Source organism: Mercurialis annua, linkage group LG2 (assembly GCF_937616625.2).
Source record: "Mercurialis annua linkage group LG2, ddMerAnnu1.2, whole genome shotgun sequence".
Classification (NCBI taxonomy): Eukaryota; Viridiplantae; Streptophyta; class Magnoliopsida; order Malpighiales; family Euphorbiaceae; genus Mercurialis; species Mercurialis annua.
The window spans coordinates 52,408,488-52,432,315 of record NC_065571.1 but is presented as its reverse complement, the minus strand read 5'-3'; the positions used below and the strand labels follow the sequence as shown (position 1 = coordinate 52,432,315).

The following is a 23,828-nucleotide window of genomic DNA, read 5'->3' as shown; positions in this document are numbered from 1 at the left end:
TTCCTGCCCAGGATGTGTAAGCATAAAACAGCTTTCTGCATAAATACCAACAATTATTTCCACGAAATGCATCAGGTAATAATGTATTTCATTGCTAAGTACATTCAGTTTCAATTACAGAATGAATACTATGGGTTCAAAATTAGCCAGGTCAGGCGGATACAGATAATTGAGGTTTGTAAAGCACTTTAAGGTGCTAAGAACATATATAGACATATCTGATGTTCGTCACGGAATAATTTGAGAATCTAAAATTCATATATCACAGACAAAAATTATACAAGAACTCCTATACCTTCCTATCTCTCTCTAAACTCTTTACAAGAAAACAATGGCTTCTAGCTAGATACTTAAATCTGCAAAAGAAACGTCTGTTGAGTAACACTCGAAGATTTAACTGAATTTCTGGGACAGTTTGTTTCTGATGGTACGTCATTTGCTAAAAATGTCATCCCTCGAATAAATACCAAGAAAATTGTTAACAATCACAATGGCAGTAAAGATTTTAACTGCGCCCTGAACAGATCTCCTAGCGCTCCACGAATGTCCATCTGAAAAATACAGTTTCAGCAATCATAATCAATCATTCTGTCGATTATTTGTTAGAATTAAGGAATTTTAATTGACAACTTTAAAATAACTTTCTTTTGCACTAAATTTACTCATTCTAGAAAAAAAGAGATACCTGATCACAACACACAAGTTTTGTAAGCAAAGGATAGAAGTCTCTCAAATGTCTTCTGAATATCTGATTATTCATAAAGCACATGCCTTTGAGCACCTGAAATATCATAATGGCATAGAAAATTGTGTAAGCACCAAAACTTACAAAATGAATATCCGGAATCAAGTGCAATTTTAATGATGAAGAAAATGGCACAAATATGTTGCACTTGCGTTAGTATTTCCATGACCAGTCTTGCAATGAGAGGACTGATAAAAATACTGAAATAAGTTGGCTGCTGTAGAGTACTATCTCATCACAGGCAGGGAGGGTAAGACCTCCAATGAGAGATGTAAAACGTTAAAAATAAAAGGTTAGATATTACATACCTTAACAATAATGGGTGACCGTATCTCCAAAACTCGATGAACATCCATATTAGTGATCTCCCCTACAGAAAACTGGAGGTCAGATGCTTCCTTGAGTACCTGCTCACAGAAAGAAACCAACTTCTCTTCTGCCACTCCTTCAAGCTTCTCATCCTCGGTTGCTTCTCCAGTAAAGCTTGAACTAGTTTGATCTGAAGTATTAGATTCTGTTTGTTGCTCCTTGTTGGCATAGAAACCTGAAGTTGTTTTCTGCAACACATCTAGATAAATGCTAGTTCCTGCCAATTCTTGACGAAGAAGGTTTAGCGGTGGCCTGTCAACGAATGAACCAATTAAAGTTGCATTTCTTTCACTAAGTAGGAAAAAATAAATTTTACATTGGAAAAAGTATGAATGAAGAGAGAAGGAAAAAAAATCAAGCAAGAACTTGTTTCCCACCTCTCGACAGGAATGTGGTGCATCCGGGTTCTGAGGCTTGGATATGAATTATATGAAGCAGCAAACTCTAAGGTGGATAACAAAACATCCATTACAGCAATCTTTTGTGACGCTTTTAACTTGGTCCAGTACTTCTTCTGCAAAAATTTGGAAAGAGGTCATTGTTAGAAACAAAAGAATTCCTCAAATTCTACCGGCATGACAAATTGGGAAGTCTCCATCTACAACTCTTTCCTCCTTCAGCCACATCTCAAATCAAATGAAATAAACAAAATCATATAGGATAACTGCTCTGGATTTGGAGAAAACTGGTAAATATCCTGCGAAGATGGACTTTCTACTTTCTGGCTTGAAGGCACTTGATTTAAGCATACATGTGATGATCATTTAGGACGGTAGGGATCTAAATGACTTGTAAAGGGACACTGAACAAGTAAAACATCATAAACAGCAGTAGCAATGTAAGGAAATATGTGATATATACCTGAATACTATCAATAGCACCAAGAAGTAACAATTGAGTGATGCACTTGCCCCTAATAGTTACCATCAATGGACTTTCCTCCTCACCTTTGGCATCAGGCGCGACAGAATCAGGAATCTACAATGCATAATATCAAGAGTATAGATGTTAGATGCATTACAAAGAAATGGAAAATTAAGGAACATATTTGAAATGGATTCCAAAGTTTAAGTAAGTGATTTGATTGTACTTTCTCCTCTTCTCAATCAGCCAAGGGAATAGAAACTACTCAAAAGCGTTTCAAGATGTTAAATATTAACTTCACAATTTTTCAGTCCCTTTTGAAAGTTATATATTCTCCCATTCCATACTCTCCCTTTACTAAACTCCATGCTTTGGGCTTAAATAGATAAAGTCTGGACTAACAATGGAAAGCAACCACCAATGTCAAAGGCAACATCTAAAAGGATAAATCGATCTTCATAGTTCGGAAGCATTAGTTCATTTACAGCCTCAAGAAAGTTAGTATTTACTTTCTAAAAAACTGAAGTATCGAGTACCTTAATTGGAGATGACGGAACTGAGGCATCGGAAGCAGGAGCCTTGGATTTGGAGGTAAGATTTCTGAGGAACAAATTGTCCATCATATTTCCCATTATCTTTTGACCTATAGTTTGGGTCCTTTGAAGATCAGGTTTATGACCTTTCCCTGATGGCAATGGAAGGCATACAAGAATAAGCACATGTAGGATTCAGTTAAAGCCAATGCAGACATAAAACTTGATGGGTTTAACTGAAAGCAACATCAAACATAAGGACACATAAGGTAGAGCTCAGCACACAGTTTAAAAGGTAACTATACTTGAATTTAACTAACATTTGGTAATACAGTATCAATTTTTCCCTAAATAATTAGCTGGCTAATACACTTCAGACTCTTTACTCCATCTCTCTGTGGTCACATTTTCTGCTTTAGCCAATTTCAGGAGATAGCCTCTAGAGTTTATGCGGCAATTTTTTTATTTTTCTCCCGTGCTCTATTTTAAACTTATTTTGCCTGCTGAGCATCTAAGAAACAGAACTTATTGCAAAGCATTTTGTTAATTCAATAGCAGACAAATAATCGATATCTTTTATCAAAAAAAAAAAAGACCTTCAGATCCATCATTATTGCTCGGCGATCCCAATTCCTGAATGTGGTCTTGCACAACAGATGCATGATCACCACCATCGAAAATATGGTTGTCTGCACTATCACCAGTGCTAATCTCTGAATCTACTAGCACAGAAGGGCTTTTAGCATTCTCAAAGCTTAAAGCATTAAGCAGCTCAAGGGGTTGTGTTGTGTATGAAGCATCTCTAATGGACCAAATTAAAAAGGTCAGTAAATATTTAATCACAAGAAATCCTCAGATCAGCAAATAAAGACGCAGACCTTATGCTTCTTAATAATGTGTCCCAGTCGCTGTCACTAAATTGGTGACCTCCAACTTCTATGAGATGTACTAGTGCACCCAAAGAGATTGAAACCACAGTCTGATCCGTCTTCTTTGCGCAGTCCAAAAGCAAACTCAGAAGTGGGGGCAACATGAAGCATACTTCCTATGTAAGAGAAAGGAGAGTCAATTTGTTATCTTCATCCGATAAGCAACATAATTTAATTTCCATCAGTCAAATATTGATGCTAAAATTGCTAAGAAATACCTTTAAATAATTCCACTAAAAATGGTGTAATACATAAAATTAAAGATTGTATAAATTAATTATGCACCATCCTCGCATATTCTCTTTGGTAATCCTCAAACTCAACATGCTCAATACTGCCTTTTACTATTCTCACCAAATTATGCAGCAAATACAAATTGTTAGAGAGTCAAGTCATTCAGTTCCAAATTTTATACTCCTTACAAAGTCTTAAGCCCAAAGCGCAAATGATGGTAAGTCGCACATCTCACAATTTATGTGAAAGGCATCACAAGCTTTGCTACAAATATGACTATCCTGTGTGCTAAATTGCACTTCCATGTATAATTAGACAAGAAGAAAAAGAACAAGATAAGAAAATCATTCATACCTTGTAGAATGAGTTAAAAAGGTTGCAAAGCAGCTGAAGGGAATGAATGCTGGTTTCTCGAAACCACTCATCATCAGAAGAGACTAAGCTTTCCTTTCCAGCATGTCTCACATGATCAAAAATGGGAAACAAGACACGATGGAAAATACTCTCCCAAAATGATGTTGAAAACTTGCTACCTCTCTCGTTCAGTAGATCAAACAAAACTTCTAATGCACAGCTCCTAACCTCAGGTCTTGCATCTGATGTCAAATCGGATAAACCGGCTAGCATCGGGAACCAATAATGCTCAGTCACATCGAAAGTTGCATCAACATTAACATTTATAGGCTTCAAAGCACCGCCCGGTACGAGGCCCTAAAATTCAAAAAGATTTAGAAACAATTGCATGTAACTCTCATTCAGTAAAAAAAGAAGAAGTTTGTGAGCATATTAAATAACTTTGCCAATCATACATGCAGTTTTCGATAATTAGATAATGTTGTGCTGCCATTTCATAAATACGGACTACATCTATCTAACTTTCCCATTTAATAGTTTCTTGAATCTATGTACAGCAAAATAATAGGAAAAGCAAAAGATGGTGGGAATTTAAAAGGAAAGGCATCCACTGGAAGTACAAACTATTATCCCCAACCACCAGAAGTAAAAAAGTCGATTAGCATAGAAGTTGCAGAATTATACAACAAACCTCTGCCAAACGATCCTCACATATGCGGAGAAGTGCAATAGCCTTCAGACTTATACGGTGAGAAGTTTTGTTGTTGGCGAACCTTATAAGACAGTTAACACAGTCCATGAAACAATCCCCAACAACCTGATCAAAGTGTTCCAAGACAACTGCAAATGGCCGTGGTATTAGATATGGTAAAACTAACAAATAGGGAAGATTGCCAATTAAATGAGGCCAAAAAGAACCCGTAAGAAAATGAAGGAAAAGCTCTATCCTACCTTGTTCGACATTTTCAAAGGCACTTTCCACAATTGACTCCAGTTCATCATCTGCAGCTGCAGTAAAAATCATAAAAACACTACGCCATCCGGATTTTATGCTTCCAACTTTCGATTTTATCATCTGCAATAGACACCGGGAAATTATTTGTTAGAAGGATGTGTAGCAGCTTGTACATGAAAAATCCAAATTACTAGTTAAAAAGAAAAGACCACTCCAGGAAAGCTAAGCAGGCGTACTTGTACAATGCAGTCAACAATTAGTCTCCTAATGGAATCACTTCTACTATTCCGCATAAGAACAACAAAAGGCTTGAGAATGTCATTCTGGAAACTGAAATTAGCAAGCTCGGCGCGCTCCAAATATTTCATACCAAGCTGCCTCAAAGAATCAATGGCATACATAGCAATTTTCTCATCACGATGGCTTCCAGCAGATATAAAATGATTTGCAAGGACGGACCATATTCTAGCCCAAACCTGGAGAAAATACCAAGAAATCCTTATAAACTGTAAGATATCATATTGAATTATGTAGTTCATGCAACACATTAACCCAACATCATAAAGAAAGACATAAAAGACAGCTCAACAATCAAAGGTCCCTATAGAAAAAATTATAATCAGCAGACAATTATATCATCTAATCCAGGCATCCAACTTTATGCTTTTATTATCAGGGTTCCAAAATCAGACTGCTGAGCAAACAAATAAGCTGCTTATTGAATACTATCTCAAAGAAATTGATTCCAAAAAGCAATCGAATATAGAAATAAATAGATAGAAATATTTAGCAGTTAATAGTAAAATAAAACGACAAAAAGTCTAAAATGGAACGGGAGTCAACCAATGGAGTCACCAAATTAAGACTACAAACATGAGCTTAGTGCAGCAAATCATGATTCACAGCCCCAATACCAATAGGCTCACCCAGTGGATGAAGACCTCCCTGACTAATGCGAGGGTAGAGGAAGGAAGGGCCCATTAGTCTTTCCCTTGCATTTTTGCAAAAAGCAAAGTTGGAAGGGAATCGGTCACCAAAAGAAGTCTCGATCCAACAGATCCTTTAGTAATTTCCATTCCTTGAATCCATAAATGAGATTGATGGATCGGGTTGGGTGGGGGAAATGGAACGGGAGTCAACCAATGGAGTCACCAAATTAAGACTACAAACATGAGCTTAGTGCAGCAAATCATGATTCACAGCCCCAATACCAATAGGCTCACCCAGTGGATGAAGACCTCCCTGACTAATGCGAGGGTAGAGGAAGGAAGGGCCCATTAGTCTTTCCCTTGCATTTTTGCAAAAAGCAAAGTTGGAAGGGAATCGGTCACCAAAAGAAGTCTCGATCCAACAGATCCTTTAGTAATTTCCATTCCTTGAATCCATAAATGAGATTGATGGATCGGGTTGGGTGGGGGATAAAAGGCTTTTCGCCCCAATATGATATGTACAATTGATAACACACATTTGTTGAGTCGAGAATCGACTCGAGAATCGAAATTTTAATTTTGTGAATCGAGAATCAAGAATCGAATCGTAAGATTCAGCTGATATAAATAAAATAATGTTAAAATAAATATTAATGCTAAACTATAAATATAAATATATAATAAAATAAAATATTTTTATTAGAATATTTATCTTTTAAATAAAAATTATATTTTCTAATAAAAATGATTAAATGAACTAAATTAATTTATGTCATTGTCATCATTACTAAAAGTTTGTACTCTCTGCCACAGCTTTTTATGTTATCATGACTAGAAGTTGATTTGACAACTACTTAATTAAAATACTTATGAAATAAAACAATTAACTTTTTAAAATTACTTTTCACTTTCCTCTCTATCTTCCCTCTCTCCACGTGATCTTCTTCTTCATTTGTCTTTTCTTCTTCTTTCTTCTACCATTCTCTGCAACTACACATTTTTTATCTTCTACTCCTCTTTTTATTCTTTCTTCAACAATCAGGCATTAAATCAAGCTTTATTGAATGGGTTTGTAATATTATGTCTTTTTTTCTTATACCTCACCTTCAATAAAAGTTTTTTTTTTTAAGCTTTACATGAATCGAGTGTATCGAACGAGTTGAACGATTCCAGACCGAGTCGGAGATTCTCCACCGATTCCATGCTATATTTGATTCACCGTATAGAGTCGCATCGATTTTACCTCGACGAGTCGACTCGTACGGGTCTAACAATAGTGATAATCCATACTAGTCTGATGGCAGCCATCTATCATTGTCTATAAAAAACATATAGAAGTTTAATAGACAAAGGACATACCATGCGTATACGAGCCATATTGTAATAGCTGATCTCAACAAGCTTTTGCAAACTGAACACACGAGCAGGTGTCTGCTTTAATTCCTCAGCTGATACACCACAGAGTGCAGTGAAAAATTCCACAACAGAATCACTGGGAAGCTTAACACTATTGACAAAAACTTGTTCAGCGGGTTTCCCAGCCAGCTCTCTCAGGGATTGAAGAACAGCATCCCTGGATATCTGATTTGATCCATGCATGACAGTTGCAGCAATAGATGGAGTTGAAGTAATAAATTCAAGCCGAGAAACACATTCCAAAACTGCATTCCATGTGTCTTGGAGTGAATCAGGTTCCGAGTCGCACAGCGCAAGTAAAGTGCGCAGTGCTTCTACATTTTTGCTACGCATTTCCTTTGGGGCGTGCAAGAAAGTAAATCTGACATAAAATATAAGAAAGCTTAAATAGTTAAATATCATAGTAAAAACTTTTCCGGATGACAGAAATTAATACTCGAAAAAGTTTCTCCAGAAAAGTAAAAAGCAACAAAACTAGCAATAAATATCTAAAAAGGATGATCTTACCGAACCAATGATGTCAAGAAAGCATAGCGCATGGTATCCATTCTAAGAACATGTGCTATGTGTATTCCAGCTTTAAATCCCTCCATGCAGAGAACAATCCTTGGTTTATTATCACCTTCCTCCATAGTCACTGAGAATGTAGCAAGTAGCGGCCACCCTACAGCCTCAACCATAGGTCTTACAATTTCAACCTGTTGTACGGAATGGAAAATTCCTCTCCTGGCTCCTTGCTTCCGGAATATTGCCTGTGTTTGCTTAATTATAGCTTCATTGTCAGACTTGGCATCAGTCGATGACTTTCTTTTAGGGAGATCTAAATTTAAAATGTTGACAAGGCGGCCCCTTTCTTCACTTTCTGGCCTTTGTCTGCTTTTCCCAATATCAGCTGCATCATCTTTCAATTTTATCTCTTCATTAACAATGGAGTCATATATCTCTTCCAATAGATCTGTTGGGGCACAATCTTCACTATCATTCATAGCATTCATGCGTACGAAATCTGACTTGGACATTTTAGGCCACACCATTGGGTTGTGTGCATCGGTATTCAACATTATAACTGCATATGCAAGAACATATGCAGTATCTGCATTTTTGAAGAGACCTGGATTATCTGCACAATATCTGCCAGAGACAAGGCACAGAAAGATTAAACTTCTAAATAGCGACAGGTATGGACTAGGAAACTAAGTGGCGGTCAGATGCCTAGAGTGCATTCAGTTGTAACCCAGAGCTGCATGTTTTATCATGCTTGCAAAATAGAAATAAAAAGAAAATAAGTAAAAGAATTAAAACAGAAGGATCTATAATAGTGCAGATAGTCATGTTACCTTGTCCAAGGAAATTAATTTAATTTAAAATGCAAGCTCCATAAAACAAAGTCACAGCAGAAAGAGGTATTGATTAGATTTATTAAATTAAATGTAGAAAACAATAGGCAATATTGTTGATTTAAGGTACTATAACAATTGGAAAAACCAGCAAGAGAGTAGAGACTGGTAAAGACATAAAATTAAAATTTTAAAACCAAAAGAAAGAAATCGATTTGAAGATAAATAAAAATTAGAAAGAACCAGAAAATTTAAAATATAAAAAAACGAAATGACAGACTTCCCATTTATAACATAATCTAAACAAGTGCAATTTGTCCTGCTACACTGTTCATGGACAGTAATTTCCAATGACTTGTAACGGCAAGAAGTAGCTGATGGAAAATATCCAAAATTTAATTCTAAGCTAATATGGGAATTTAGGAAAAGTAGGAACTGGGCAATTAGTAAAAAGCCGGACAAAGGAGTGTAATGACAAACTTTGCATGCACAGAAGTCTTCAAGGCTGCATAACACATACTATCACTTGTAGAAAAAATGATGGAAAAAAGGGGTGGTCGTGTGGAGATAAGGAGGAAAGGACGATTCTGACGGTTAGTTATGGTCCTTACGGAAAAAGATTCAACTTCGACTAGGAGAAAGCTTAGATGCATATGGTTAGCCGGGCTACTAAATTAAGCAAGACTCAACAGGGCCATTCAGCATCATGCACGTGTTTAATATAAAGAAGAAATACATATTATATTAGTTGCTAAAAAATAGATTCAATAAGTTGTACAGAAAGACATTCACGCAGACCAGGCCAAATACTCCTATACCTTTCTGCAAATTTTTCCATGATTCGATCTATCTTTTGAGCTTCTCCAGGAAGTCGGAACCCTTTAAGAAATTCACGTATTGCTGTACTAAACATCATTTCTGAAAACTTCATGGAATCCACATAAGCATGCATGACAGCAAGGGGAAATTCCTCGTGTTGACCCAAATAATCACCGATCATGGCCTGCAAATTCATTGATGGTTATACAAATCCAAATCAGCACAAAAAAGAAATAGAATTTAGAGAATAGACTCTACCTTATTCAAATTTGGAGTATTTCTAAGAAATTGGGCAACTGAAGCAGGAGTATTTTCCACCAGCTTATTCAATATTAGATACTCTATACCCTTGGTTGGTTTCCGGTTGAACTGCAATGGAATACAATTGTTAACAAAGCTTTCATTCTACCTGAACAGTAGAGGCACAGGTCAAACACATTATAGACATCAATAGTTGTGTTGCACCATAGTTGTGTAGATAACGCAGGATTAATCACCTCCAATATAGCAGCTTCCATTGTAGATTTGTGAGCCTTTGCCTTTTCAAAGTTATTGGGTACATCTTCTCTGCCTTTTGTTTCGACAGATTCTCCAGTTGAAAATTCCTCAAGAGATGGATCTCTCTTAAACTTTTTCTCAGATTCTCTACATGACTTCTCCCAGTCTACCAGTGATTTCAGCACACTTACTAAACACTGGAAAGATAAAGGAAGAGCGACTGAGCCAATTTCTACTACTTTAACAGTTTGACCATCTCATTCTCAGGCAACAGACAAGTTGTAGATGTACCTGAAGCGATGATCCTTTAATTGATGTAGCTTGAGATACAGCAACAGAATTTGGATCTGCACTTTGACTCCCATGAGCTATTTTGGACAGTGTATTTACCTATATAATATTCATAGAATAGCAAGGACATATTATTCTCTTGATAGTGAGGTTTATAAAATATCAATCAGGCTTTAGCCTATTGGAGAGAGCACAGTGATGACTGGCTGGGTCCCAATATCAAAAAGGGAAAAAAAGATTAAAAAAATCAGATGATTAAGATACACGTAAGGAAAATTGAATGGAACAGGCTCCGTAGTACCATGCGTTCAAACAAATTTGGTGCCTCAAGATCACAATCATAGTTCACATATACATCAACAAGCATTTGAGGATCCTTGCATACTTTCTCGACCATACTGCAAAACTACAATGGTTCAGGAGCTGACATAGAAAAATAGGAAGGATCCTCAAAAGGACCATCAAAAACTGCAGCAGGCATAGTATAATTTGCTACATTCAAGCAACTGGAAAGAACACGATTACCGAAGAACACTCATTTTTTGGTTAATGGGACATTCTGAGCCATCCAATGATCGTAGAACTATCAAGGGAAAAAACACACCAACTTCGCCCTGTAAATATATTGTTGAAAAGAGCATTAGAAAATGAAAATTTAGTATAAAAAGGTAATGGCATTGCGTAACAATTAACTGTAACAAATTACCAAAATCATTTACATACTTTGAGACTTTCCCTGAATCGCAATAGAAGTACTGAGAAGATTCCAGTTGCATACTGCCATTAAAGAAAGCAGAAACAAATGAAAAACAATTATCTCACAGCTAATCTTTTACAAACACATATGTAGAAATAGAAAATTGGTCATCAAATTCTAGTAAACCTGAAAAATAACAGGAGACTGTGAAACTGAAGCACGCAACAGAGCATAAGAAAGATATGCTTTTACAGAATCAATAAAGTGGAAGTTCTTGGTAAATGAGTGGCTAACTCCTTCTAAGAGACCCTGCAACAAACATATGCTAATAGTTATAATCAAACATATATGAAAGAAACAAGATTCCACAAATCTACAAAGTTCTGCCACTCCCACTTTCTTCTTCTCATGGTTGAAGAAAAAAAGACGAGTCACATATCTCATAGCGCCTTATGTATTGCAAAGTTCTCCAACAATAAGGAAAAGCCAGCATATGTTGTAAATTTATACCAAAATAAACAGGCTTTCAGCAGCAATTAAGCATGACATTCATTGGTTCCGCAAAATAAAATGACACTACAATACTAACGTGATATAATACAGCATATAGCTTCTTTGCTTCAATTTATTCTAGTCACCTATATATTGAAATACTAATTACAGACAGGACAACTAAATATAATACCTAAAACCAGAGTAGTAATAGAACGATGTTGAACTTAAAACTACATGTAGCTAATAAACCTCTGGTGTAGGCTCAGTTAGTATGCTTTAAACAATCAAATAAAATGTGCGGACTAAAAAAAACCCAAATTTGAACCTGTAGAAGCTCTAGAGACAAGATCCTTGTCTTGGTCGTGACTTCATCACTATCTTCCTTCATACCCATCTGTTGATATTCCTTTACACAGTTATTGAAATCCAATGAAAGGCTAAAAGCAATATAAGGATACGCTGAGAAAACAAACCTTGCACAGGGTGCGGAATACCAGTAAAGCATCCCGTTGTCCAGTGGTCATGCTCTCCAGGTCTATCCCCCTTGATAAGAATAAAAAGTAAAATTAAACAAGAAGGTTGCAAACTATTATCAATATCTTCCTGAATTTGAACTAACAAAAAGTGGAAAGAGGTATTAAGACTTTTTCATATGTGTACCTCGTTATCTTTTTGCCATCTTCAGTATGCACAGCTTTGTCAAGAACAGCCTCCAAACCCTGTATACAGTATAATTAAACTACCTTCTTTTAACACCACTATGAAAAGAAAAACTCACTAAGCCCGGAGAGGACAATAAACAGCATTATGGAAACTTACAAAAATTAGTGAAAAAACATTTGCTAAATGATTGGAAAATAGAAAATAGAAAAAGGCAGTCATCGTGTATAAACTATCACTGAATCCATTATGTAAAAGAACTTACAATTGCGAAAAATAAAATGTTAACAAGAGAACAAATAAAATACAGACCTTGATATCAGCGCCGCCAGCAAGATTTTGGAGTTCCTCAACAGATGCAAGAGATGTCTCCTTAATCTGGTTAAGCGCATCTCCCAAAGTCATTCCATCCTCATTTTGGTCTGCCTTAGAAGCTTCTTCTGCTTTCACATGTGATTTCTCTGTCGAGGAGGCTTCTGTAGTTTCGGCCGAACTAGATGAAGTATAAACCTGATTTTGCTGTTGGACATTAGAAGCAGATTAAGTTAGAAAAGAACCATGTTCTCTCCTTTCCTAATAGATTACAAAGAACAGTTGTAATAATTTAACATCCATACAGGATCAGTTTCCATTCTTCTGAATACGATGCTAATCATTTGTGTCAACATTGCCTTTGATGTGGCTTGATTTATGGGGCTCTTGCTGCACATCCAAGAAAACAAATCATGAGTGCAACTCCTAGTTGGTATCAAATATTGTGAAGCTAGCTACACAATCACAACCTGTGTAAGGCGATATTATAGCAAATTCTGATCACTCCCAGCAAAGGCTCCCCATGTACTGCATTAAATACAGATTTCTCAGCAATATAGACTTGTATAATGAATGTAAATGTTTTTCCTACAAATTAGTTCAAAATATCTTTGCATACTCAGGTCATGCATGAGATTAGCTAATCAAGCATACTCCAAAGGTATTAATGTCTCAATTAAATGAAAGTCAAATTAGAATTCAGGCATGCGACTGCAAATCAATTGCCAAAAATGATACAAAAGAAAATTGAAGATAGTAAACGTCACTGAGCATCACTTTGCTCCCTGTAGGCCAAAGATAATTTGGAGAAAATAACACCACTCAAGCTGACCAAGAACGGTCCAACTTATGCCAAGTCCATTTCCAGTTGAGATGAGGCGGCCCTATTTTAAATTCTGTGCTTAGCGCCATGAATCATATACCAGCCCCACATCTAGTGACTCACATAAGAACTATTGATTGGAAGTCAATTTGAGCTTTACTCAAGCATAGTTTGGTATTTTTTTTATTTTCATTAGCATAGACGCCAGTAGCTTTTAGACCTTTTTGTCCGCTAGATCTTCTTTGGCCTTAATTTTATTGTGTCAGGTCTTGTGAGAAAAAAAATATAATGGTTTTGATTTTAAAGTCGCATAATCATATGAAAAATCTTGAATTAAATCTAAATGGAAGAATAAAATTATCAGCCCAGATTAGTTCGAGACTTCCCCTCAACTTCACTATGAAACTTTTCCTTGCAATCTTTTCCCTTCTCCACTATCATCCTTCAATTCTAGCTATCCAAACACTGACCCGCCTACTATCAAGAGTTTCAGGTTCAATTACCCATGCAAACAACCTTAATTACCCAAAAACATTATAGTTTATTTTAGTTCACTGTATATTTATCAACCAACTGAATTCAAATCCGAAAAGCCACACATACTCATCATGAGTTGCTACCTGCAGCCTTAAAATCCTTATTTATCAAGTTCTAACACTCTAAGGAAAGAATATTATGAAAGCCTATAGCATGTTATCAGTTCTTCCCAAAACCAGAGCATATCCATAGATACAATGCACATACATCAAAAGAAACTGCAGATTTATTCAGTAAACAAGTAATATCTAAATATTCCTATTCTTTCTTTCTCTAAACAACTAGGCAACATACCTCTAAATTTTGCAGATGCCACTGCAGTGAGAAGTACCTTTAACACTTGCAAAATCGTGCTGCAAGCAGTCATCAAAAATTGAGAGGTATGTCAAGAAGAATATATCCAGATATTTAAAAGAATTCTGATGTAAGTACCTGTCAGGTGATGAGTTATCGACAGAATTGCAAATCATGTTCAAAATTTCAGTAAACAGCTGAGAATTTTTACCACCTTCTAAACCAGGATCTCCCTCTAAATGATCGTAAGCGATCAATTTCTGTGCTTGTAAAAGTTGTGTACAATACATTAGAGGCCATCATGCTTAAAACAAGTCCTAGACTTATCTTAGATTCTACTGTAAGGACACATACAGAAGTCCTGAAACTGAAAAAGTAGAGATTCTAAAAGTACATATAAACAAAGCGGGTTGACATACATGAAGACAATCCAAAGCAGGTTCTAGGATTTTCAAATACTTTGTCTCAAAAGCAAGACGGAGTGGATTCAGTACAAGCTCTACATCAGATCCTTCTAATGTACTTCCGGCATTTGCTAAGGCAGCTGTTATGTTCCCACCATTGCCAGTCTGCTTACCAAGAGGTGCCTCAGAAGTATGAGGTGCTGTTTGTGAATGATCTAATTGTGTTTCAGTTTTGACAGCTCCACTATCAGATTCAACTGAACTGCAAAAAAAAATGTATGATTTATGAAAACTGTATTAGAAATAGAATAAATCAATGACAATCTAAACCAACCATGGCCAGAACCAAAATATTCCTCTCAAGGTATTTCCTAAACTAACTTGAGTCTCGAGTACAACTAAGACTACATTCTTGCAACTTAATTTTTCAGGATATGAGTACGAACTGAAATATATTGAGCAATAGCTCGTGTAAGATCTAGTGATGGGAAATTATGACCTAAACATTAAAAAGTTGAAAAAGTTCAGCAGAAACAGTCAAAGGGAGATACTGTAGATTAAATATAACAGCCGAAATCCAAATTTCAGGTTAAGTCTCAATTATAACCAATCACTATACTAGTTTCCAATCATCTAAACCAACTTGACATTTCCATTGAAATTCAGCCTAAGCTTAAGCTGGATGTTTTTTAGTATAAATTTAGTGTGAGCGGCACACATCTGAATGCAATTGAACTTAAAGCATGCAGCAGACAGAATTTTAAGGTTTAAGAATTAATTAATCCTTAATATTCAAATGCATACCCCTCAGTTCCAGCTGATGATGCTGCTTGATTCGTCTCAGTCTCATTAGATTTAGATTGCTGACTTGCCACTTTGTTACCCTCTGAAGAAGCATAAAATTAAAACAAAGAATGCAATAAATGAGTTCCACTACCTGATTATTGCAATAGGATAAAAAGGGAAAATAACACTGGTAATGGTGCATGAAAAAACAACGGATAAATAGATAGATTTCAACATAGGCAACCACACTGTAAATTGAGGGGGAGAAATTGTTTATATTATGATGTGAAAAATGCAATAAGCTTAAGAGGTCCTGATTTCTTCAAAAGGAATGTTTATTTCAAAATACCAGCAAAAGCATAGTTTTAGGAAAGTCTTAATTAAAGAATCCTTTTTAGTCAGTTTTCCGTCTCGGCGTCTCCCGTTTGCAAAAATCAGAGTTGAAGTTACTAGAATTCCGTTTTTTCAAGTAATAAATTAAACAAATAAACCAGGCATTCTGAAAGAAACAAAATCATGCTAAAAATTCACATAAACTCCGCGAGGATTAAATTCCAAATAACATAGTACAAACAAGACCTCGTGCGTTATAGATTCAATCAATCCAGTCCTTTAGAATCCAACAAACAGAGCGGCATTTCATTACATATTTAAAATAAAACTAACTAGATGCATACGAATAATTCATTTCAAAAGTTTAGCTTACACATTAACCACATTATCTATTGCACAAACAAAAATTAAGCTAAAATGAAAAAAAATAAAAGATCCTAAAACAGACCGATATAAGCTTGAATTGCCTTCTGAAGATCGGGATACTTCTTGCTCGAGCATTCCTTAAGCATAGACTCGAATGCTCGGCTAACAAATCCTCCTGCCGCCATTTTTGTATCAACTCTGCAAGCAACAAATCAAAAATCAATCAAGAATACGTTAGGGTTACATGATTCAAGCTTAGAAATGATAAAATTAGAGGATCAAATCGAAACTCGTAACTAAGATCGAAACAAAGAAAAATTATTGAGAAGACAAATGGAATTACGTGAATTTAAATTAAACGAAGAGATCTGAAAATTGAGAGAGTGAAGTGAAATGGATCTGTTTATGTTTATGTTTCTGTGTTATGAGCTACCACTACAAGGTGGAGTCGCTCAGGCCGAATTTGATTTATTTTTGAAGGAATTACCGTAGTTTGCACCGTGGAGTTGAACTAGATTTGCAATTTTGACGGTTTTTTATGTTTTTGTGTGAACATTTTATAAATTTGACCTTCTTCTTACTAATCTGATCACATAAATTTTTAAAATAATGTATAAATCCTTTTGATATTTAATTGGTTTTCTTTTTGAAAAATACATTCATATATATATATATATATATATTTTGTAAAACGAAATTAAAACAATGTCGAGTTCGATCTTGAAAATTTAGGCTTTTTCGAGTTCGAGCTTGTATAACATATTTCAACTCGATTTGTTTACACCCGTAACTACCGAGATTTATTTATTTGTAGTATTAATTAATTATATTAAGATGCATGTATACAAAAATCACTGAGACATGAGTTTTTTTAATTTATCTGTGGTGATTTTTTTGTAAATACTTTATTCATAGATTTTGTTCTTTTTTGAACTAAATGCAATAATATAAAAAGAAAAGGCACAATATTTTGTGATTTAAAATAAAAAATTAGTAATTTTGGAGTGGTGTAGATGTGGTGTGGTATTGCTATGGGATTGGGATTAATTTAAGGATAACAACCAGTAACTCCCAGCTTTTTGCCAAAGAAATAATAGAAAAAATTGTTTATATCAATAACTTATAGAAAATTAGCTTACTCACTTCACAATATTCATTTTTTCAGATCATCTATGATCTAATTTTTTTTTATTTATATTAACTAAATTTTAATTATAGCAAATTACTTAATTTAAAGATATAGTTTTCAAAAATATATCAGATTTGTTTTATATAAACCCACCTTTTAATTTTATATATTGTCCAATTTTGACGAGTATATTTCAATAAAAAAAATTAGGTTTAATTGTATTTTTTTTTACCAAAGATATATAAAATGGAATTGTACATTTTTAATATATGACGTACTTATAAGTATATAAAAATATTTGTATATATTTACAAATTTTATACGCCATTTTACGTTTCTCACACCGCTTACATTCAATACATCACGTACAGTTAGGTTATCATGATGGTATGATGCTATAGTCGACATTTTTAACGCTCGTAGCATCCTATTTATAAACTTCACCTATTTCCATAACTTTTAAAGCATTCTCCATAATTTTCAATATATTGTCCCCCCTGCGAATCAAATTAGATTATAGATTTGGTTATAATTGGGGAAAAAATGGTTCTTTTCGATTATACTAAAATGTGTTTATCAAAAATTAGATTATAATTAATAAAATTAAAAAAATGCACCATTTTCTAATATTTATCGCTTTGAAATATTTGTAGTTCATAATACTGTCGTTTATTTAAAATAAGAAGAAGAAATTTATTGCTACTTATTTAAATTTAACCTCTAATAATAAGATTATAAATAATGGTGTAGCAAAAAATAACAAATATGAATAATTTGGTAATATCGTATATAAATTAAATATATTTATTATTTTTAAATTTATGTAATAGTCTAAAACAGCAAATATTGAAGTATGTTGGAGTGATCCAGTCTCAAAATTTTCAAAAAATCAATATTTAATAACTTCAACTTGTATATGGGCCGTTGCCAGTCTAGTTTCATCTAATTTTAAGCCCAGTTTAAATTTTTTTGTAAACATATACACGCAAACATATCCTTACTTGGTTCATAGTTTATAAGTATTTAATACTCAATTTTTAAAAATATTTGCCAAAAATATTTTGGATTTGAAAATTTATTTTTTAAAAAAATTACTCTAAAAATTTATAAAAATACTTCTTTTTTTTTGAAATTATTTTATAAACAATTCTAAAAATATAAATTTAAAAATTGTTTTAAACCTTTTAAAATATATTGAAACTTTTTAAAAATGTATTAAAAATATTTTTATAAAACGGTTTCAATGTATTTTTCAAAAACCGTTTGAAACTCTATTAGAAATTGTTTTTAAAATGGTTTATAAAACAATTTCAAATTGTGTTTTTGAAACCGAATTAGAAACTGCTTTTAAAACGGTTTATAAAACAGTTTTAAATCATGTTTTTTAGAAACTTTGTTTGAAATTGTTTATTACCGCGGAGCAAACAAGTAAAAATTCATAAATTTTAAGGTACAACTAAAAACATTCAATATGAGAATTAAATTTTGCAGATATTTTTTTTTAGGTAACTTTGCAAATATTTTGAATATAAATTTTATTTTTATAACTTTTTAATATTTAGAAAATTATATTTATAATTTAGAATGATTAACATTTTAATCAATTAGTTTTTTTAACACTTAATTCAATTTTATTTTTTAATTTTTAACCATTTGATGTAATACGTAAAAATAATAACGACACTTATTACAAATATTTAATAACATTCTTAAATGAGATTTTATCTTTATTTTTATTATGTACAACTTAATAAATAAGTTTAAAATAAAATTATTACTCTATGAGGGATAGATTAGGTATTGTTTATATAATTAAAAACTGAATTTGAATAACAAGTGATAAAAATTACATACATCAGTGGCAATTAGTTTGCCAAATATGTTTGTTTTGATGCTAATCATGTCATTAGCCAAGATAAACTTTTTATTTAATGGAAATTGAACAATAGCAAGTTAAAAATGATGATGCAAAACAATACAAAAACTAAAGAGACAAACAGTTAGTAAAATACACATACTTATATATATACAAATTTAATTACATCCAAAATTGATCTAAATGCCTGCCATTAGTCTCTAATCCACTAAATAATTCAACAACAATTATTTAATTTCAGTGTTGAATAAACAAATCATCACCAAAAAGATAAAGAATATTCTCCACTGCCCAACTGGGCTCAGACTTGGCCCAAACCATACTCTGTGTAGTAGTCAACAGAGGAGCTCTACACAATGGACAAGTTTTATGATTATCATCATGATCATGATCTTGATCATGATCAACCCATCTATCAATGCATTCTCTATGAAACACGTGGCAGCAGTTCCTTAATTCTCTGACTTGATCATGTTCGTTCAATTTGCCTAGACAAACAGCACACGTGTCAGAAGCTCCTGAGATCCTACCATTGATGTCGCCGAAAGTGGTTAAAATCAGACCGTCTCTAATTTGCTGTGAAGAAGGGAGATGATGAGACTGGCGTAGAGAATCAGTGCTGCTAGGAGAGGATGAATGGGCTGAGTTTCGGGACCTGAGAGCCCAAGATAAAGCCCATCTGACGATTGCTAAAATAACAGCAGTCTGGTAAATAAGATGCGTGACTACCAGACACGAGTCCTCTACAAAGAAACTCATTAAATGTGTGATTTTAAGAGGAAAATAAGAAATTTAAATGGAGAAGAAGAAGTAATAATGAAGGAAGAGGAAGAGAGAAAGGGGAGGAATGAAATAAGGAATTGGGTTGTTTATAAAGGCAAATGGAAGAGCCACCACTGATGATGGTGGAGCCACATTGCTTTATTTTTTTACAATTTTTCAATTTTATTTTTGCTTTATTTTGGTACAATTTTTTAATTTTATTTTTGCTTTATTTTGGTAATTTTTTTTAATTTTATTTTTGTGCATATTTGTTTATTTGGTAGGTGTCAGTGGTTGCTTTAATTATTGTAATATACAAAAATTGAACATGTAACTATAAAACTGTTAGAACAGTTAGAAGTAGGATCCAACCAACCAATTTAACTAAAATAAATCAATTTTTTTTCCTAACTGAATCAACAAATTATTAATTTCAGCTGAATCGAGCAATAAAAGTAGATCAATTAAATCATATTAATTAACAACTTTAATATTATTTTTCTAAACATCGCTTAATCTAAGTGACCGTTTGCTCACCAATGTGAGTGTTAGCTGCAAACTAGCGGTGAGCAAAACTTTACCACGATTGAATTAATCTATTTATTTTGATTGATTTGGTTAAAGATTTTTTTTTAATTCATCGGTGAATGAAAAATTTGGTGCAGTTGCGGTTAAAATGTTTTTAAAACTTGGTTAACCAAATTGACATAATAGTTTTTATCGGTTTAGCCTAATAAACCTACTAATTATATTGGTTTGTTATTATATTTTTAAGTTTGGTTAAGTTGATTTTGGTTAATTAAGATAATTAGGCCGGTTTGAGTTGATTTAGATTGATTAGGTGGGTTGAATCCAACTGTAGCTAAAACTATAAGAATAAAGTGTGAGGCTAATGAGTAGAGTGATTAGGTCATTATCATGTGCAATCGTGTAAGTCACAATACATAAAGTCGGTGGTTTATAATTTTAATTTATTGTGTAAGCTTTAAATTTTTTATTTTTTTATTAAGAAGAGAAATTAAGCTTGGAAAAGAAGAAAAAGTTAAAGTATAAATGAAAGTAGAAAAACAGCTTGAAAGGATCATGATCTTAAAAACAGACAGTGACGTACTTCCTTTATTTTTTCTGCTTTTTGGGCTCTTTTGTAATTGAAATTTGTATTTTAATTTATGACAGGGTACCCATTTGGTCATAATCAAATTTGGTAATGCTAGCTAATTAAAATAAATAAATTAGGGTTTCTATTAGAAAGACAAGTGTAAGCAAAGCAATCATCAAATTTCATGTTGGTTATAACTAAAATTAGTACGTAATGCTCAAAAATTATGGGAAAGTATGTTTATATAATAAAACTCTAATCAATGATATACATAACCTAATCATCTAGCTGTTGTTTTAGTTATGTTAAGAATCTTGACAATTTTTAAATTGAGATGGTTAATTTTGAGTTTGTGTATAGGTCTTTGGTTTAATTAAAATGTTTAAGATTCTCGATGAAAAATCATATTCAAGTAATTTGAAGGATAATCATATTTGACTAGTAGATTTGACTACTTCCGCTAGAAAAACAGTGATAATTAATTAATTAATAATTGATTAATCAACTATTCATTAGTTGACGTCGATTTAAATTTTCTATTTTATTTGCAGTCCATATGTTCAAATAAATTATCATACTAATTGAACTTTACTATCAAAGAAAAATAAACCACAAATTGTACGACTATAATTCATGCACGTGATTTTAAGTAGCAAAATTCGGCAAACTTTTGACGTGTGATCTACATGTTGTAAGAAATAAAATCCATTTTCATCCCACAAATATAAATAAAGGTAAAAAGGAAAATAGAAAAAAGCAATTACAAATACAATGTCAAAAACTGATTTTAATCAATTTTATACACAATTTTCTCTTCTGATGTTAATGTAATATCACTTACTTTTCAATTGATACGTAAGAAAGGACCCCATTACACATCTAAATTCCACTATCCTAGTCAGATACCACAAACTCAACGACAGATTTTCATTTCTTGATATTCTTTTAATTGTATTTTCAAAAAGAAATAGAAATATTTTTTTAAAAATATTTAAGAAATTAATAAGATAGAGGTTTTTGATTTTGTCTCTGTTAAGGAAGGATTATATTATTTTATGTACCTAAAAGTGGTCAAATTACACCTCAGATACCATCATTTCCAGGATGTGAAAGTGGGAGCATCATAATAGGGCTACAGTCTTTAATTAGATAATGGTTTGATAATAATATCTTCATGATATGCAATTTTTTTTTCTTTGTTTGGCCTATGAGAGGCAGACCATATTGTCTTTCTTTTCTTTTTAGTTTTACTCAACTAAAACATAAGCATTTTATCTTTATTTTTTCTTTTTTATATCAAAAGCTACTTTACATTTTTGACCTTTTTTAGTTATTGTCTAAACTTTAAATCTTCAATTTTGGTCCTTTTTTTAATTTTCACTTTCAATTGTAACCATTTGTTTCAATTAGAGTAAAAAAAGTTCAAATATATCATTCATATTGTTCATCTTAGGATTTTTTACGATAAAAATGTAAATCATAACCATATGAAATAATGTGAAAGACATATTTGAAACTTTTTCCACACCAATTTGAACAAATGGATAGAATTGAAATTGGAAATTGAAAAATGAACTAATATTGATGATTTCGAAAGTTTGAACTATAAATAAAAAAAAGTCGAAAAGATGATAAATCCTTTAAAAACCTATAATCAAGAAATCTTGAGTCTTTCTTTTTAATGGGGTCCATTTTTATATATTATGTTCCTAGTGATAAGAGTTAGCAAAAATTTAATTAAATCAAATTAACCAATCTATTTTGGTTAAATTCAATTATGAATTTTGATTAATTCGGTCAACTCGGTTCGGTTACAATTAAAAAAATTGAAAATTTAATTAATCAAGTTAAATGAATTAAACATATTTTTATATTTTCATTTAAAAAAAAGATTTTGACAAATTTAATCAAATAATCCGACTCTAATAAATTCCATAGGTTTGATTAAAAAGATAAAGTCGGTTTTGGTCAAATAGATCGATTTTCCACTGAACGGACCGTTTTGGTCACCCAACCTATCTAGAGATACCGCTACAAAATTCACCTAGTCGGCAATGCTCTCAATTTGCACGTTCAAATAGACAAACTATTGTTGACAACATTAATAATGTTAGCTCGCAATATTGTGTTGTGGGACTCAATATTATCCAAGGCATGACCAGATGATGACTTAAAGAAAAAGAAGGCGAAAGCAAAGAATCGAATAATCTTATCCTGTGTCCCAAACATAACATCACTAGTCGTAAACCCGCGCATTTGCGCGGAATCTAATTGTATATAATTTAAGTAATTTTTTTAAATGCATACAAATAATACAAATAAACTAATGTTTTGGGATCTATAAACTAATAAAGTCTTTGACAAAAAAAAACTAATAAAGTAAAATAATAATATATTATAATAATCCATATTTTAAAGTATCAAAAATTTATTCAGGAGTACATCTTTTACATTTTAAATTTTTATGATATTTTTTTGGTTGAAAATGTATTTTATCTCCAATTAATTTTTTTATGTCGGAATTGTATTTTTATATCATCAAATTTATTGTGTCGCCAAAATATGACTCACACATTCTAATAACTCTCAAAATGTGACTCCCACTTTAGCTGTCCAATTATCTCAATTTTTTTGACATTTCTAAACAAAATATATTGTTCATGCTTCTTGTATTAAGATTAAAAAGGAATAGATATTAGTAATAATCAAGAACATCAATTAACTGTAAAATAAATGCATGCATCAATGTAATACCCCAAAATAGTTAATTAGCTAATTGGACCACGTGTCCAGTTTTGATTCGCCAGAGTGGTGATATCAGAAGAATTTCTGAAAAGATAAAATAAATAGTTTCAAGTAAGTCGGTTTTGAGAAATTAACTATGAAAAAACTAAGGTTATATTTCAATTCTAAAGTTAGAATTGGAATTAAAAGGAAAAATGTCAAGAAAAGTCCAAAATAAGGTATAGGGACCAAACCGGT

At 32.8% G+C, this 23,828-nt stretch overlaps 2 protein-coding genes across 2 annotated transcripts; both read right to left on the bottom strand.

The window, feature by feature from the left end:
- Positions 1-67: 67 nt before the first annotated feature.
- On the bottom strand, positions 68-16,461 carry LOC126669369 (brefeldin A-inhibited guanine nucleotide-exchange protein 5). Its single transcript, XM_050362822.1, has 34 exons — positions 16,324-16,461; positions 16,063-16,178; positions 15,300-15,381; positions 14,511-14,757; positions 14,230-14,351; positions 14,092-14,150; positions 12,908-12,965; positions 12,743-12,827; positions 12,438-12,644; positions 12,126-12,184; positions 11,939-12,008; positions 11,791-11,859; positions 11,157-11,279; positions 10,997-11,050; positions 10,799-10,887; positions 10,575-10,671; positions 10,274-10,372; positions 9,982-10,179; positions 9,743-9,853; positions 9,484-9,668; positions 7,836-8,459; positions 7,272-7,689; positions 5,220-5,459; positions 4,980-5,103; positions 4,720-4,868; positions 4,029-4,385; positions 3,390-3,556; positions 3,108-3,313; positions 2,515-2,663; positions 1,976-2,092; positions 1,492-1,628; positions 1,054-1,366; positions 686-781; positions 68-551 (listed from the first exon to the last, which is right to left on the bottom strand). The coding sequence occupies exons 2-34, from the start codon at positions 16,163-16,165 to the stop codon at positions 486-488; spliced, it is 5,280 nt and encodes a 1,759-aa protein (XP_050218779.1). The 5' UTR covers positions 16,166-16,178; positions 16,324-16,461; the 3' UTR covers positions 68-485.
- Positions 16,462-19,109: 2,648 nt separating this feature from the next.
- On the bottom strand, positions 19,110-19,836 carry LOC126669251 (E3 ubiquitin-protein ligase ATL4). Its single transcript, XM_050362669.2, has one exon. The coding sequence runs from the start codon at positions 19,742-19,744 to the stop codon at positions 19,223-19,225; it is 522 nt and encodes a 173-aa protein (XP_050218626.1). The 5' UTR covers positions 19,745-19,836; the 3' UTR covers positions 19,110-19,222.
- Between the last annotated feature and the right edge of the window lie 3,992 nt (positions 19,837-23,828).

What these genes read in the sequence shown, in the direction of transcription:
- LOC126669369 (XM_050362822.1), bottom strand. Translation starts at nt 16,165, where the DNA reads ATGGCGGCAGGAGGATTTGTTAGCCGAGCATTCGAGTCTATGCTTAAG. An exon ending in TTCTTGACATCATTGGTTCG is followed by an intron (nt 7,690 to 7,835) that starts GTAAGATCATCC and finishes ATTTTATGTCAG; the next exon opens with ATTTACTTTCTTGCACGCCC. An exon ending in TTGTTGACTGCATTGTACAA is followed by an intron (nt 5,104 to 5,219) that starts GTACGCCTGCTT and finishes TGTCTATTGCAG; the next exon opens with ATGATAAAATCGAAAGTTGG.
- LOC126669251 (XM_050362669.2), bottom strand. Translation starts at nt 19,744, where the DNA reads ATGAGTTTCTTTGTAGAGGACTCGTGTCTGGTAGTCACGCATCTTATT.